Source organism: Spinacia oleracea, chromosome 1 (genome assembly GCF_020520425.1).
Source record: "Spinacia oleracea cultivar Varoflay chromosome 1, BTI_SOV_V1, whole genome shotgun sequence".
Taxonomy (NCBI): Eukaryota; Viridiplantae; Streptophyta; class Magnoliopsida; order Caryophyllales; family Amaranthaceae; genus Spinacia; species Spinacia oleracea.
This window is the reverse complement of record NC_079487.1, coordinates 49,000,039-49,013,715: the sequence shown is the minus strand read 5'-3', so window position 1 is coordinate 49,013,715 and position 13,677 is coordinate 49,000,039. Positions and strand designations below refer to the sequence as shown.

The window sequence follows — 13,677 nt, the reverse complement described above, 5'->3', positions numbered from 1 at the left end:
GATGACCCCTTTTACTCAAGTACACGTGATGTCTGCTACAATTCCAAGAGTAATTTTATTTTACTTTAACCAACTCAGTCATTTTTGGGGCCCTTTACTTGGTTTTTTGCCTTTTAAGTTCGTGGGCCCTGTTCCGTGTCCCATTATGGACATGTATAGGGCCGAGCCTGAGTAGAAGACGAGGTAGCCGATAGAGATTAGGAGAGGCGAAGGAGAGTAGAGGAGAGATTAAAACATTGAAGGTGGGAGATTCTGTGGATCTTTGAGAGACAAAGAAGATAGTGAAATTGAAAATAGAATCCCATCCAATATCATCAACTATCCAAATTTTCTAATTAAAAAAAATTACCGTGTATTCGGGTACTCGATAATACGAAAATTATGTCCTGCCCCCGACCCGGATACTCGCAACTTTTAGCGGGTCGGGTACCCGATCCGTAAATTATGTGATTTTTGAAAAAATACCTGGTTAATTTGAAGCGGGTCAACGAGTTAGCGGGACGGGTTATACGGGTCGGTTTTTTTTAACACCCCTAATTCAGACGGTAAGTGGTATGAAACTATGAACGGTACAGTCGCAATGTGGATTATACACCCGGGTGCACAATGCTCATTGTGCACCATGTTGAACATTTATTGAAAATTTAATGAACATTGAGAATGATTTCAATGTGCATGAACTAGTGAAATATTTAAACTATATGTTCTATGAATTTGAACTATATGTTCATTGGTTATATGTTCTATAGGTATGAACAATATGTTCTTTGTATTTAAACTATATGTTATTTGTAAAATAGGGTGAACAATGAACATTGTGCACTTGGATGCATAAACCATATTTTGGTACAGTAACGGTTAATGAAAAATGCCGTTTTCGATTGCCGAACCAAAAGGATGTTTCGGAATGGTTAACCCCCTACGAACACCCTGGCCTGGCTGATGGTAGGGGTACTCACGGCCTCACGGAGTCACGGGGTTGTGTTGTGCCTTAAGGGCGGGAAAGCGCGCGGTACACAAAATTGAAGAATCAACGTAGAGAGAGAAAGAGCAGCAACATCAGAAAATGGAGAGAGAGAGCGCAGGCGACGATTTACAGAGCTTGATAGAAGCCATTAAAGCATCGGAAGTAAGATTTCTTCATAATCTCTCTCATTTCAACTTCCTTAATTTGCATGAATTTCAAATTCTGCATTTCACCAAAAAAAGTTCGGTACACACTGCACTCCATTTTCGCCTAAATTAATCATCCAGATGTTTCTTATATCGCTAATTCCTCCACTATTAGCTGCAATTTGCTTATTGTTGCCGTTAAATTGCTGTTTTTGTTGTTATTTCTGACCTACTTGATGTTTCAATCGTTCTATGATTATAATTTAATGAGATGAAATTTAGGGTTTCAAAGGCTATTTTAATAAGCGAGCTCTTTTGATCTGTGATATTTGAAGATAAGAGATCAAATGTAGTTTATCTTGAAATAGTTTGAGTTTTAATTGGAACTAGTAATTGTCACTGACACCTTTTGGTGTATTTTCTTATGGTGGCGCTGAAAGCCCAAAATAGCTCTTGTTGTAATGCTTGAATGACAGAAAATTAATGCTCAATAATGGTTAATGATGTTCTCGGAGAATATTATAAGCTTATTAAGAAATCGTTTGGAAATGTGAAATTATTTAATACGAAGTATAAATTTCAGCCAACTCTTTGATATTTATGATTGAAGAATTAAGAAAATAGTGTATTTAGATAAAGTATGTACTGTGTGCCTTCCCGCCCAGGTAGAAGTAGTGCTACTTACAGGTGGAAGTTGTTAAGGCTTTAACATTGTTAAATATGCAAAACAAATGTAGTGCAACTTCCAGGGGAAATTAGTGCAAAAGTGGTATTAACTACAGTAATGACCACTAGGGTTTATGTAAGATTCAGTGAGATAAAAATGTTTTGTGGCTGGCTTCTGGTGAAGAATGACTAGCATACTGGTTTCTGCATAGTCAACTTGTCAGCGTTACAAATGCTATTATGGTATAGTCAATATAGTTGTAACCTTGATGCCGTAGTTCATTGTGTAATACAGGACTAATATCACATATGTAGAGATGATGAGATGGAAGTATATATCTGTTGAATAATTCAAGAAATAGTAACTAATGTATGTTTGTTGTTATTCTTATTGTTTGTAGTTTCTGCCTTGTTTGTCGCAAGTAATGACAAACTTCTCGTGCTTTTTTTCTAATTGTCCCATCTCCAAGCTAGTGAACATTTTCCTGCCTTTTAGTGATACTTTTGTCTTGATTGATTTAAGTTCTTTGTGCTTGTTGTATGATTGAATTACTTATTGTTGAAACTGTGTGATATCACAGCTTGTCGAGACTCGTATTCAGCTGATCGCGAAGCTTGGGGTTCCAGTGCCACCTAATAAAAGTTCGGACTTGGATGCTCTTCTAGAATTTTTCATTGTATCCTATGTATGTATGACAGTTATGTGTGGCAATGCAACAAAAGTTAATTTCTTAAAATGGAATCCACATGAACGTATATTTTTGTAGTTCTGTTCTTCGACTTCTACCCAAAGCTTGAATATTGATGATTATATTCTTGGCGTAATGAATTTGCAAGATATATTATATCCTAGTTAGAGCAACCTCAATGGTAAGCTAATTGTTAAATTAGCTTGTCATGCCACCTAAGATTTTAAGCTAATTTATTTTCTAGGTAGTTTATGTCCTAATGGCAAGCTAATTTAACAAACTAGCTTGCTATTAAATTAGGTTCACTTTTCAATTAACCATTTAATTTTAACTTTATTCTAATTAAAACTTGCATTCCAATTGGGCAGATTTTTCCCAAGCTAATTCAAGCTAATTTGCTTGGCCAATCTATTTTATCAAAATCACTCCAATGGTTAAGCTAGTAGCTTGAGACTTTTGCAAATTGCAAGCAAGTCCGTAGCTACAACCATTGGAGTTGCTCTTATTCTATGCAAGTTACGTTAATAATTTAAATATGCGGAGTGAAAAATAGTTCTTGCAGTTATAGGAAGCTGTTGTTAAGGAAAATAGTAAGGGGTTATTATTTTCAAATAACACCAAAGGTTGCTTGACAATATTATCTTAAGTAATCAATATACAAATATACAATGTTACCTACCTCGTTCTTGTCGCCCCATATATATTTTTTACAAGGTAGTTTACAAGCTTGTAATGAATGATTGATATGTGCTTTAAATTCGTAGCTTTGTAAATTCAATACTTCGTTGTTGACTTGATGAGAAGAACAATATATTTTCTGATGTCTCATGGATATGAATGGATCCTTATGATGTTCTGCAATGATCATTGGCATGATTACACTTCCTCGCAGCTGGAAGACTAATCATAATGTTATTTATATGAATCTTATTATAGAGAACACCATATAGTTGTCATAGAGCTTGACTCTATACTAAGGGTAACTCCTAAGAATTCACTATTTGTGAAAAGAGTCCTGAACGTGTTTCGCAACCAAGTATATGGTGTTTCTTGCAGAATATTGAAGTATCTAAGTTGGGTTTGAGGGAACCATTTTTAGTTTTTTGGTTTCTTGTATCCTATTTCTGCACCATTGTTCTTCTCTTAATGGCCTCCTTAACGAGTAGTTGGACATTATGGGAAGGCTTTACATGTCTGGATGAGTCTCAGTGCTTACTGAACAAAGCAATGTTAGATGTGGCTGCCAAATACCTAGAAGGAGACAGCTTCGGTGGCCAGGAGAAGTTTCTCACCCTGGGGGCTAAGGTAATCCTAGTGTTTTGTAATGGCCTATTACGGCAAGATGTTTATGCTTAATCCCATTTTGTATAAGTAGGCTAGTGAGTGGTGTGCGAAGCATCTAAAGATGACACTTATGTCAACTGATGATTCTCAAGAAGAGGAGCATTGCAGTGTCTTTTTTCAGGTATTCCACTGTTTAGCTGTGATTTGACCTTTCGTTTTGTCTGAATTGTTTTACTATTGGCTTTTCCATGGTTAGTCTTTTGAATATTGGTTACTTTCTAAGAAGTATCAAATCAGGTTGCTTCTAGCTAATTGCTGTCTTTTTCCCCTTGGAATATTAGCTTTATGGCAAATTAGCAAAAAAGTGAGTGGGGAGGGACTTGGAGTTGATTCTTAAGGCAGTAAGTTGCCTAATAATATAATTTTGTTACCTATGAAAAAAAAGAGAATTGAGTTTTGTGAATATCACCTTGTCTTGTCAGTTTCCTTGTTGATAATTAATATTCATAATTGTCCCATAGATACTAAGCAAGGGAATTTTTGAATTCGCAGTTGCTGTTGGAGTGTTTGAACTTTTCTGTTGGTTGCTTTTTGTTGGTGATAAGAAACCCGACATTTGGAGATGAGGGGTTGATGGATGCCCTTGTCAAGTTCATCTTGGAGAATCTGAACCTGATTAAAGATTTGATTTCTGAATTCAAGGTAGTTAAATTTTTAAAGCTCTTTTGGTTGTTATTACTTCATGATAGAATATTTTTGGCTTTTCTTAAAGTTGTTGATCCTGCTAGATGAGCACTTCCTATTTCAGTTAACAGGTCTCTGAATGGCTATTTTCCTTTCTGCACTTTCTATTTTATATAAAATCTTTGACCCTCTTGTATATAAAGTGGGGTGAAGTTGCTTTGAGGACTAGAAACTCTTAAAATGGCTTTATATAGATACTTGACCATATGTCAACTAATAGTGACCAAAATTCTTCAGCTGTAACAACTAGCATTTTCACCCGTATAATAGCTATTTAATTCCCGTTAATAATTGTATATGCTACCTGCTGCATCTAAAGGGTTACTATGTGTAATATTTATACAATGCTATTTATCTTGGCGTTATAAAATTTGGAGCTTTCTTGTGACACTGATATAATTCATGCAGAAAATTCATTTATCCACTTCAGAATTACTGAAGGGAGTTGAGTTGGTTCTAGATTCTGTGATGAAACTCTGCAAAGTGTATTCACAAACTGTAAACTGGGACCTGTGTGGTCAGATAGCTGTTAAAGATAGCAGTGGTTTGGATGGAGAAGGAGGTGCAGACTTAAATTATGTTGTTAAAATAATCAAATGTACTATAGAGAAGCTTTCTGAACTGGGGACCCTAGCTGCAGATAGTGGTGGAAGCCTGGTTACTGTTCTGAATTTGTCATGGAAAGGTGTTGTTTCCCTGCTCCAGCTTGGAGAAGGAAAATTGGCAGAGAAAGTAAATATAGGAGACATCATTCTGATTCTCTTCTCTCTGGCTACCGATTCACTGAAATGTGCTGCTGAATCTTGGTATTCCTCAGTTGGTCAAACAATTTCAGTTACTGAAGCAAAAAGGGCATTACTTCCAATAAAATTTTACCTGATCAATGCAGTTAGGATTTCTTCTCAATACCCACATCAAGCATTTTCAGTATACCAGGAAGCCACTCTTTGTATCTTGCTGCTTACAACCTTGAGAGTTACATTCAGCAGCGAGACAAGTCTGAAAAATGTCTGTGAAGCTATGGAAGAACTCTTGAAGCCTACATCTCTTCATGTACTGAAGTCTTTACTAAATTCAGCACAACTGTGTAAAGATCAGAAACTCAAAATTCTTGATTGGTTATTTGCTTTTGATAGAGGCTTACCCTCCAGCAATTCACATCAGGACACTGACATCCAAAAAGGTTTGTTGGATGAAATATTCTCAGTGACATGTGAAGCTATGCCTACAGCCAGAACATTGTTGCTTGGTCAGGTTGCCCTTTTTATTGATCTACTAAAAGTTTGTCCTGATCTAGAAGAGAATGTAATACTTGGGATCACTACAAAAATGCAGTTGTGTTTGGATGTTCTGGTTGATGAAGAGGTTTATTCATCTGCTTTGGTTTTACTGATTCCTGCATCATTTGCTGATGGCAAATCATCAATTCTGACTTGGGAGCCTTTTTTGGTTTCTTTTCTGCGTGCGCTAAAGATCTTTATGATAGTTATCTCTAGAACTCAAGTTTGGAGTGAAATGGAGTTGTTCCTACTTCATAACTTCTTTCATCCTCACTTTCTTTGCTGGGAGATCATCATGGAACTGTGGTGCTTTTTAGTGCGTCATGCCGAGGACACCACAGTCAATGCTGTTATAGATAAACTCTGTTCATTATACAAAATGATTGCATCTTCTAATTCCCTTAGGACTCTGCATTGCACATCGTTGAGGAAAATGGCAAGATCAATGTGTCTACTTCTTTCTTCATGTACCCCATCCACGGTTGATCGAGTTTATAGGATCATTATGACTGATGACAGATCGCACGATTCTGCAGTCATGTATGCAGCTTTGTTAATGGAAGGCTTCCAGCTGAATTTATTATCAGATAACTTGAAGATTGCTGCCACTGAGAGAATCTTTAGTGAGTATATTCACTTTGTTGATAACTATACGGAAAGTCCATTGGACTCGTGTAGTTCTGATGCCCTAATGCTACCAGCTATCGCACTTTGCTCTGCCTTGCAATCAATGTGAGTGATCCTATTTTCAGTTCTGTACTTTCGACTATCAACAATATAATTTGAGTTGTACATGCCAGTGAGATGGCACCAAATTGTTTTCATGTCTGTTGTCGTTTTTGGTGGTGTTACTAAAATGCCTATGTATGTGACCTATTTTTGTATTATTCTGCCTGTCTTTTCTTGGCACTACACCGTGTACACACATTAATCATGAACCAAACCTGTTTTGATTTGATTATGTTCGAAGTTATCTGAATGTTTCATATGCTTACTGACAGTGACATTCAAAATTTAATGCTTACTGACAGGGATACAAAATCTTGGTTCTTTGAAGACTATTTATTACCTTGGACAGTTGGGAATGGAGATGTTATATGTAAAATGTCTTTGACCTTATTGATATCCTAAGCCTTCGATTTAATTTTATGTTTGTGTGTGCATATTCCAATTTTTTTTGTTGAAACCGCATACATGTTTACGATGGTTGGTTGTCCCACTTCAGATACGAAAAGGGAAAACAACTATTCCTTCCATCCCAAATTCCCAACTACATATTCCACTTGATCATTACTGTCCGTCCTAAGAGTTAATCTGTTGTTACCTAAAGTGAAAAAACCCATTACAGCATATGAAGTGGTTTGTTTTTTCTCTTTCTGATATTGTGTTGGTCGACGAAACGAAGGTGTAGAAAGTAAGTTGGAATTATAGAGACTTTCTTTGGAATCTCGTGGCTTTCAGTTGAGCAGAAGTAAGACAGCATATTTAGAGAGTGAGTTTTGCGGTGATGAGGCCGTGACGATCACCTTGGATGAGAGCACTTTTCTACCTAGGACCTTTTATCCAAAAGGATGGGGAGTTGGATGGAGAGGTTGCCATAGAGTTAAATCAGGTTGGTTGAAGTAGAAGAATGCTTCAGGGTTTGTATGTGATCCAAGCATGCCTCATAGATTGAAGGGAAAATTCTACCGTACGACAAATAAACCTACATTATTTTATGGTAAGGAGTTGGCTTGTAAAACAATGTCACATTCTCCATATGAAAGTGACGGAGATGCGTATGTTGCGTTGGATGTGTGGCCATACAAGAAAGGATCGGTTGACGAATGAGGTGATTAGGAAGAAAGTGGGTGTTGCACCTATTGAGAACAAGATGAGGGAGAATCGACTAAGGTGGTTTGGCAATGTCCATGTAAGACATAAGCCAAATGATGCTCCATTTAGAAGGATTGAAGAGTGGATGGAATTGTGAGGGGTAGGGGAAGACCAAAGAAAACATGGAAAAGAGTGATTGAGATTGATATGAGTTTATTGGAGATTGAGGAAAATATGGCGTTAGATAGGGCGGAGTAGAGAGAGATAATACATGCTGACAACTCAACATGACTTCTTTTCCATCTTTTTTTTTTTTTTTCTATGTTTGCAAACTTCTCTTATTTTCATACATGCCGACCCAATCATTTTCGGATTAAGGCTTGGTTGTAGTTAGGGTTAGGGAATGGTTGTACTATTTCAGTCACCATTCCATCAATTATTTTCTCTGTCAGTTCCTATACTCTCTCTATCTACTTTTCCCTTCTTTATCCGCATTCAATTTTTTTCATTGAACATCAAACATGCAAATGCCCCTCCCCCTGCTCCTCTCCCCACCCCTATGAGTATTCTCAACTTGGGCGCGAAATAGTGGAAGATCAGATTGGGGCGGAGGCAGTGGATAAATCCAGAGATTTGTTCCATTGCCAATTAGTTTTGGGGATGGAACATTGGAATATCAATTGTGTTCATGTTTTGTTTGACCCTCTGCCTTGGGCACGACCCTTTGTTGTCAAGATGTAACATAGCTGTATCATTTGAAAGATAAGTTGTGGTTCATGGACATTCATAAAGGGACGTAGATCTTGGATACTACCCCTCACGACTTTACATCTAGCTGACATCTACTGGTAAAATAGATCTTTGTCATGTTGCATTTTTTCTGCATCCAACATCATGCTAATAGAGCTGCTTTTTAATAAAAATTGGCAAATGAAGGGTCTGTACTGAGTTACATAGCTATGCAGTTGCTTATACAACAGTACAAGCTACCCAAACAACTGCTAATTATGTTTCTATAGGGCATCTGTTTCAGTTTTGTAGCTTGTATTTTTTTCCGTTCTAATTTCCTTGTATTTTCATTACTTGTTTGTTTGCCATTTGCAGTATGGCACTAATTAATATGTGCACATTATCTAACCGAGGACGTGCATGCCTTTGAATTTGATTAATGAAAGGGAAAACTCTTTTCATGTCAGGCAAATTGATGCTTCCGGAATTGATAGGAAGACATTAAAATTCTTATTAGTTGTTCTCCAAACATATAAGAAGTCTACAGACAGGATCACCAAGAACAATTGTTGCAGGCTTTTAAGTGAAGCACTGGGGATTATATCAACTGCAAAACACCTATATGGCAATGATCAAATGGAAGACATAATCATTGAACTAAAAAACATGTTCATCTCAGGACCAACTGGTGGGGAATCTGAATTGCAGAAGTGCAAGAGTGCCCTAGCTTCGTTCATGTCTAGCTTGGGTCATATGGAAATGGCAGAAAATGAAGAAAATGAAAAGACTTCAGCTGTGTTGCATTTATATCATATGCTGCTAAGAGAGAGACACTGGGCCCTCATTCATCTTGCAATATCTGCATTTGGATATTTTGCTGCCCGCACTTCTTGCCGTCAACTTTGGAGATTTGTCCCACCTGATGCAGCACTATCATATGATGGAAACACCGGAACTGATATAAATGAGGAAAAGTTTATGTCCGAGTTGAAGGTGATCCTGGAGAAAGAGGCAGCTCTTCCTGCAGCAACAGCTTCTACCACTGAGCAGCTTCAACTTGTTTTGAAGGATGGTCTTATTCTAAGAGAGCTATTTCAGAAGGATTCACACCTCAGTATAGATGCTATGGAGTGTGACATCAAGGTGACGCGTCGTGAAAATATATCCAACAAAAGGAGGAAACTTCCTGATGGATTTTGTAGAGGAATGGAGTTGTTGCAGAATGGTTTGAAAACCATGAAGGATGGTCTGTCTCTATGTCAACAAGATCAGCCTGATTCTATTGAGGTTGATGATAAGATCTTGATTCAGTTCTCTCATCTTGAAGATATGGTTAATCGGTTGGTAGGGTTGGCTGATGATGGATGAACTGTCAGGGGCACAAGATTATACATCTTCAGAATAACAAACGAAGCAGGGGGGTTGGTTCGACCTTCATTACTCGCTTTCATTTGTTTGCAAACAAGGGATTGGTTTCCTTCTCTGTCTAGTACAATGTTGGTGGCTTCTGGATGGACGTTGTAACGCTCTTCATGAACTAGATTTAGTCGCTTCGCCATGTTGGTTTACTCGATATAACTCACAGAAGCCATTCTGTTTATGTTGGATCATTGTTACACAAATCAAATGACTACATTTCTGATTTCTGGTTGGTAAAGAAGATATCTGTCATTTGACAGTTTCTGCACACCAATTATTGATGAACTAGCCTATTGACTACGTTGCAAAATGAAGGATCTGCGAGGTTGGTTTTATCTGAGATGGAGAATAACGAGATCATATTGCACAACAAACACCAGACAAATGTTGCTGACTTGTGATGGTTCCGTAAAGTTGCCTGTGTAATTTTGAGTTTACTTGTAAATAACATTTACCTATAAGATGCTGGTTTAGTTGTCATGTACGTCGAGTCCGTCAATTATTTTTCTTCTTGTTTGGTTTAAAAGCTCTCTCGCGCCTCTCTATTATCATCTATGTTGACTTACACCACCAACAACTTGCCTCTAACCACCTTGTACTTTCCTTTGATTTCTTGTTATATCCCTACGAACTTGTCTTCGGCCTACCAAATTTTCATTACTCAAAAAACGCACAATAAGCTTTATTTCACACCATCCTTCGGTGTCCCGTTCTTTTTCCTTCTAAAAAACTCCTCCTTTAGACATTTTAGAATCAATGCCGCAAATCAAAGCGGATGTCACAACCCATGGACGAGGCAAGCCCACGAGCTCGCAACAAGGCAAGCTCATGGGCGTGCCATGAGCAGCGCGCCAATCAAGCGCCAAAGCAAGGGCCAACACGTAAGCCTGCCCAACGCCATTCCAAGGAAAATGCGCATGGGCCAGCGAGCAATGCCAATGCAGGCCAACACCCATGGGACCTGCGACCAGCGAGCAGGAGCATCGAGCAACGTGCAACGCCACCCATCGCCAACGCGCAAGCCCAAGGGCATTGCTTGGGCGCCAAGCTTACTTGCGCGGCAAGTTGCTTGGGCGCCAAGCTTACTTGCGCGACAAGTAGCTTGGCCCACAAGCAGGTAGGCGTTTGGTTCTCCCCTAGGGTTCGTCTTAGTTTACTAAAACTAATTGAATTAGGGTTTTGGTAATCTACGTATTTCCGGTAAGCTATAAGTATAGGCTTATGCCTGTCACCTAAATGTGAGATCCCGAATGAATCTATACCTTACATTGAGATCCTAAGCTAATCGAATTAACGCGAGTCCAAAAGTAATGTGGACTACTATATATGGAGGGTCGAGATTTGGAGTCCTAGCTAATACTTGTTCTTGTTCGGTTTGGGTGTAGCGAGGGAAGACACGCATCATATTGTGGGTAACCCTCATTATGCTAATTGATTATGTGAATTTTACATGTTTCTTAGCACTCTAGGTTTATTCAGAGGGACAATTAGATTGTTCATAACCTAATATTGAACTTGAAATTCGTATTTTAAACTTGAAACTCGAAATTATATATGAAGTTTAGACTTGAAAATTGTATTTGAAATTTAGACATGCAAATTTGGCAGTACGAAGCCATGATTTGGACTTTGAAATTGAAATGACTACGGGTTTTTGACTCAGATTTTCGGCATTATAACGCCTTTGCTTGACTCAAAGGGGTTAGGCTCTTTTGCCTGAGGCATGTTTGAGGGTTTTTGAATTGAACGAAGTGACACTCCTAAATGATGACCCTAATCGAAGATTTATGCATGAGACTCAAAGATGATCCTAAGGGTTTGGTTTAGCTAATTGGAGGCTAAGAGGTTTGGCAAAGCTAGATCTCGAAGTTAGTCAATCACGTGTGCAAAGATGCCCACACAAAATGCACAACAAAGCACATTGTCACACTAACATGGATATGAATGCAACATGCAAAGTTCTCAACCTAAAGGGTGTTCAAAGTTCACCATGATGCAAACGTATGTTAGAGTTGCAAAGGGTCCTTGACTAAAAAGGGATTCGGAACAAGGCCCCTCCAAGGGACTTTTCTGTTTGCGAACACCCTCCGTGTACAAAAATGCCGGGAGCATAATTGACAAATGCCAAGGTTTAGTAAACTGGGAAATTATCAAAAACTTCGGCCGTGAGCCATATGGAGAATGAATCTTTGTCCCCATGGTTTACCTCGAATGTACAACACATTCGTTAAGGCGCAAGGTAGAAAATTAATTTTTTAAATATTCGAAAAATGCATGCAATGCCTAAGCAACAATTGAATAAAACAAAGCTAAAATCAATTATTTCGTTGCTCGTTCTTGATTTTAGAAGCTGATTTTTCGAAAGACAATGTTCGAACTAATTCCCAAAGTGAGCTTTTAAGACAAATGTGCTAAGGGCACTCCGCTAGACGCTAAGACTTGCGCCAGGGGAAGTTGAAAACTTACGCCAGGGGCAGACTTTTGCGCCAGGAGCTTAAGCTTGGCAGTGGCCATTTGCTCAGTTTGTTCTAGTGCTCAAATGTTTGTTTAGAACTCCCCAGTTGAGTTATCAGATTGTAGGGGGCTACTAATTTCTCCCTTTTTTCGGACATGTAGTTTTTTGGGAAAAATCGGTTTTTGAATGCAAGTTTTAGTGGTTTAACAAAATTCGTTTGAAAATTACTAAACACACCAAAATTTGACTAATTTATCAAAATCAATGATTCACAAGAGTTGACTTGAAGTTTGACAATCCCACCCCCAAAGGGAGCCAACTACAAGAATCATACTTATTGGTGTTAATTAGTTTTTGAACATTGAAAAATCAAAATTCAAAAGGGATGGAGTCGCCACCAAACATTTAAGGGTCGGACTGGAATGACCATGACTCATGGATATGTTAGGTTAAGAACAATGCAATCGTCTTGCAGAATAAACTTAAAGTGTCAGGAAACATGTAAAATTCACATAATCAATTCGCATAATAATTGGGAACAAACTTTATGATGTGTTCCTTCCCTATCTGCTCCGAAATCGAACAAGAAAAGTTCAGGACACCAAATGGTGCCCCTCCATAGTAGTCCATAGTATGTAAGGACCTGCCTTAATTTGATTAGCTTAGAATCTCAATGTAAGGTATGAAATTATTCTAGGATATGACTTTTTGATGATAAGCAAAATGTGAAAACTCACGTGCAAATATTATGGTCATAGGCCTATATTTATAGCAAACCATAAAACAATAGATTTCCAATACCTTGATTAATTAGGTTTAGGAAACATTCATACTTTAGGAACTTTAGGAAGATTGCACAAACCCTATCATACACCAACAAGACGGTTGGCCTTACTGGTGTCCCTACGTTACTTGCGTGGCAAGTATACTTGTTGCCCATGTATTGCTTTTGGGCTTTTGTGCTTAGTTGGCCTGGCCCTTCGCTTGCGTGCGTTGGAAAGAGGGAGGTCCTCCATTCAGATAATAGACCATTTAGTCCTCCATTATACCCAGCTAGAGGACTTACCCACTACCGTCTTATAACCCCGCCGGCTATACAAGGTAAACCATCCCTGGGGAGAACGAGAAGAAGGAGCGATGTGTACAAGTCTAACAAAGGAAGAAAAGGAGGGGGTGACGTCACTCAACGCACACTTGGAAATATAACCAAAGACATTCGCCCAAGAATTAGGGGTCAGCTGGGCTAGGCCAATGTCATAACCATCCAGAACGTCCATTACAAAAGGGTGCAAGGGAAACCTAAGGCCCAATCTGAAGGCGGCCGTATAGACAGCAACCTCTCCCGGAAAAAGACGGTCTACAGTACTATGGGGACGAGGGCACTTAAAACTAAAGCCACGAGGCAAGAGAAAGAAACGCTCAAAGTCACGCCCTTGCTCCATTAGGTATCTCAACCATTTCCTGATGGGGAGGATGTCAGAAG

At 38.6% G+C, this 13,677-nt stretch overlaps 1 protein-coding gene across 2 annotated transcripts; it reads left to right on the top strand.

Moving 5' to 3' along the window:
- The first annotated feature begins 873 nt into the window (after window positions 1–873).
- Window positions 874–10,265, top strand: LOC110778669 (uncharacterized). 2 transcript variants are annotated; one of them, XM_021983223.2, is made up of 7 exons: window positions 874–1,129; window positions 2,361–2,456; window positions 3,639–3,773; window positions 3,844–3,933; window positions 4,305–4,454; window positions 4,905–6,508; window positions 8,788–10,265. In XM_021983223.2, exons 1-7 carry the CDS (start codon window positions 1,067–1,069, stop codon window positions 9,686–9,688), a joined length of 3,039 nt encoding a protein of 1,012 aa, XP_021838915.1. In that variant the 5' UTR covers window positions 874–1,066; the 3' UTR covers window positions 9,689–10,265. The 2 variants fall into 2 exon arrangements, with proteins under 2 accessions (XP_021838915.1, XP_021838916.1); XM_021983224.2 differs by having other exon boundaries at window positions 1,098–1,129; window positions 3,635–3,773.
- Window positions 10,266–13,677: the final 3,412 nt, after the last annotated feature.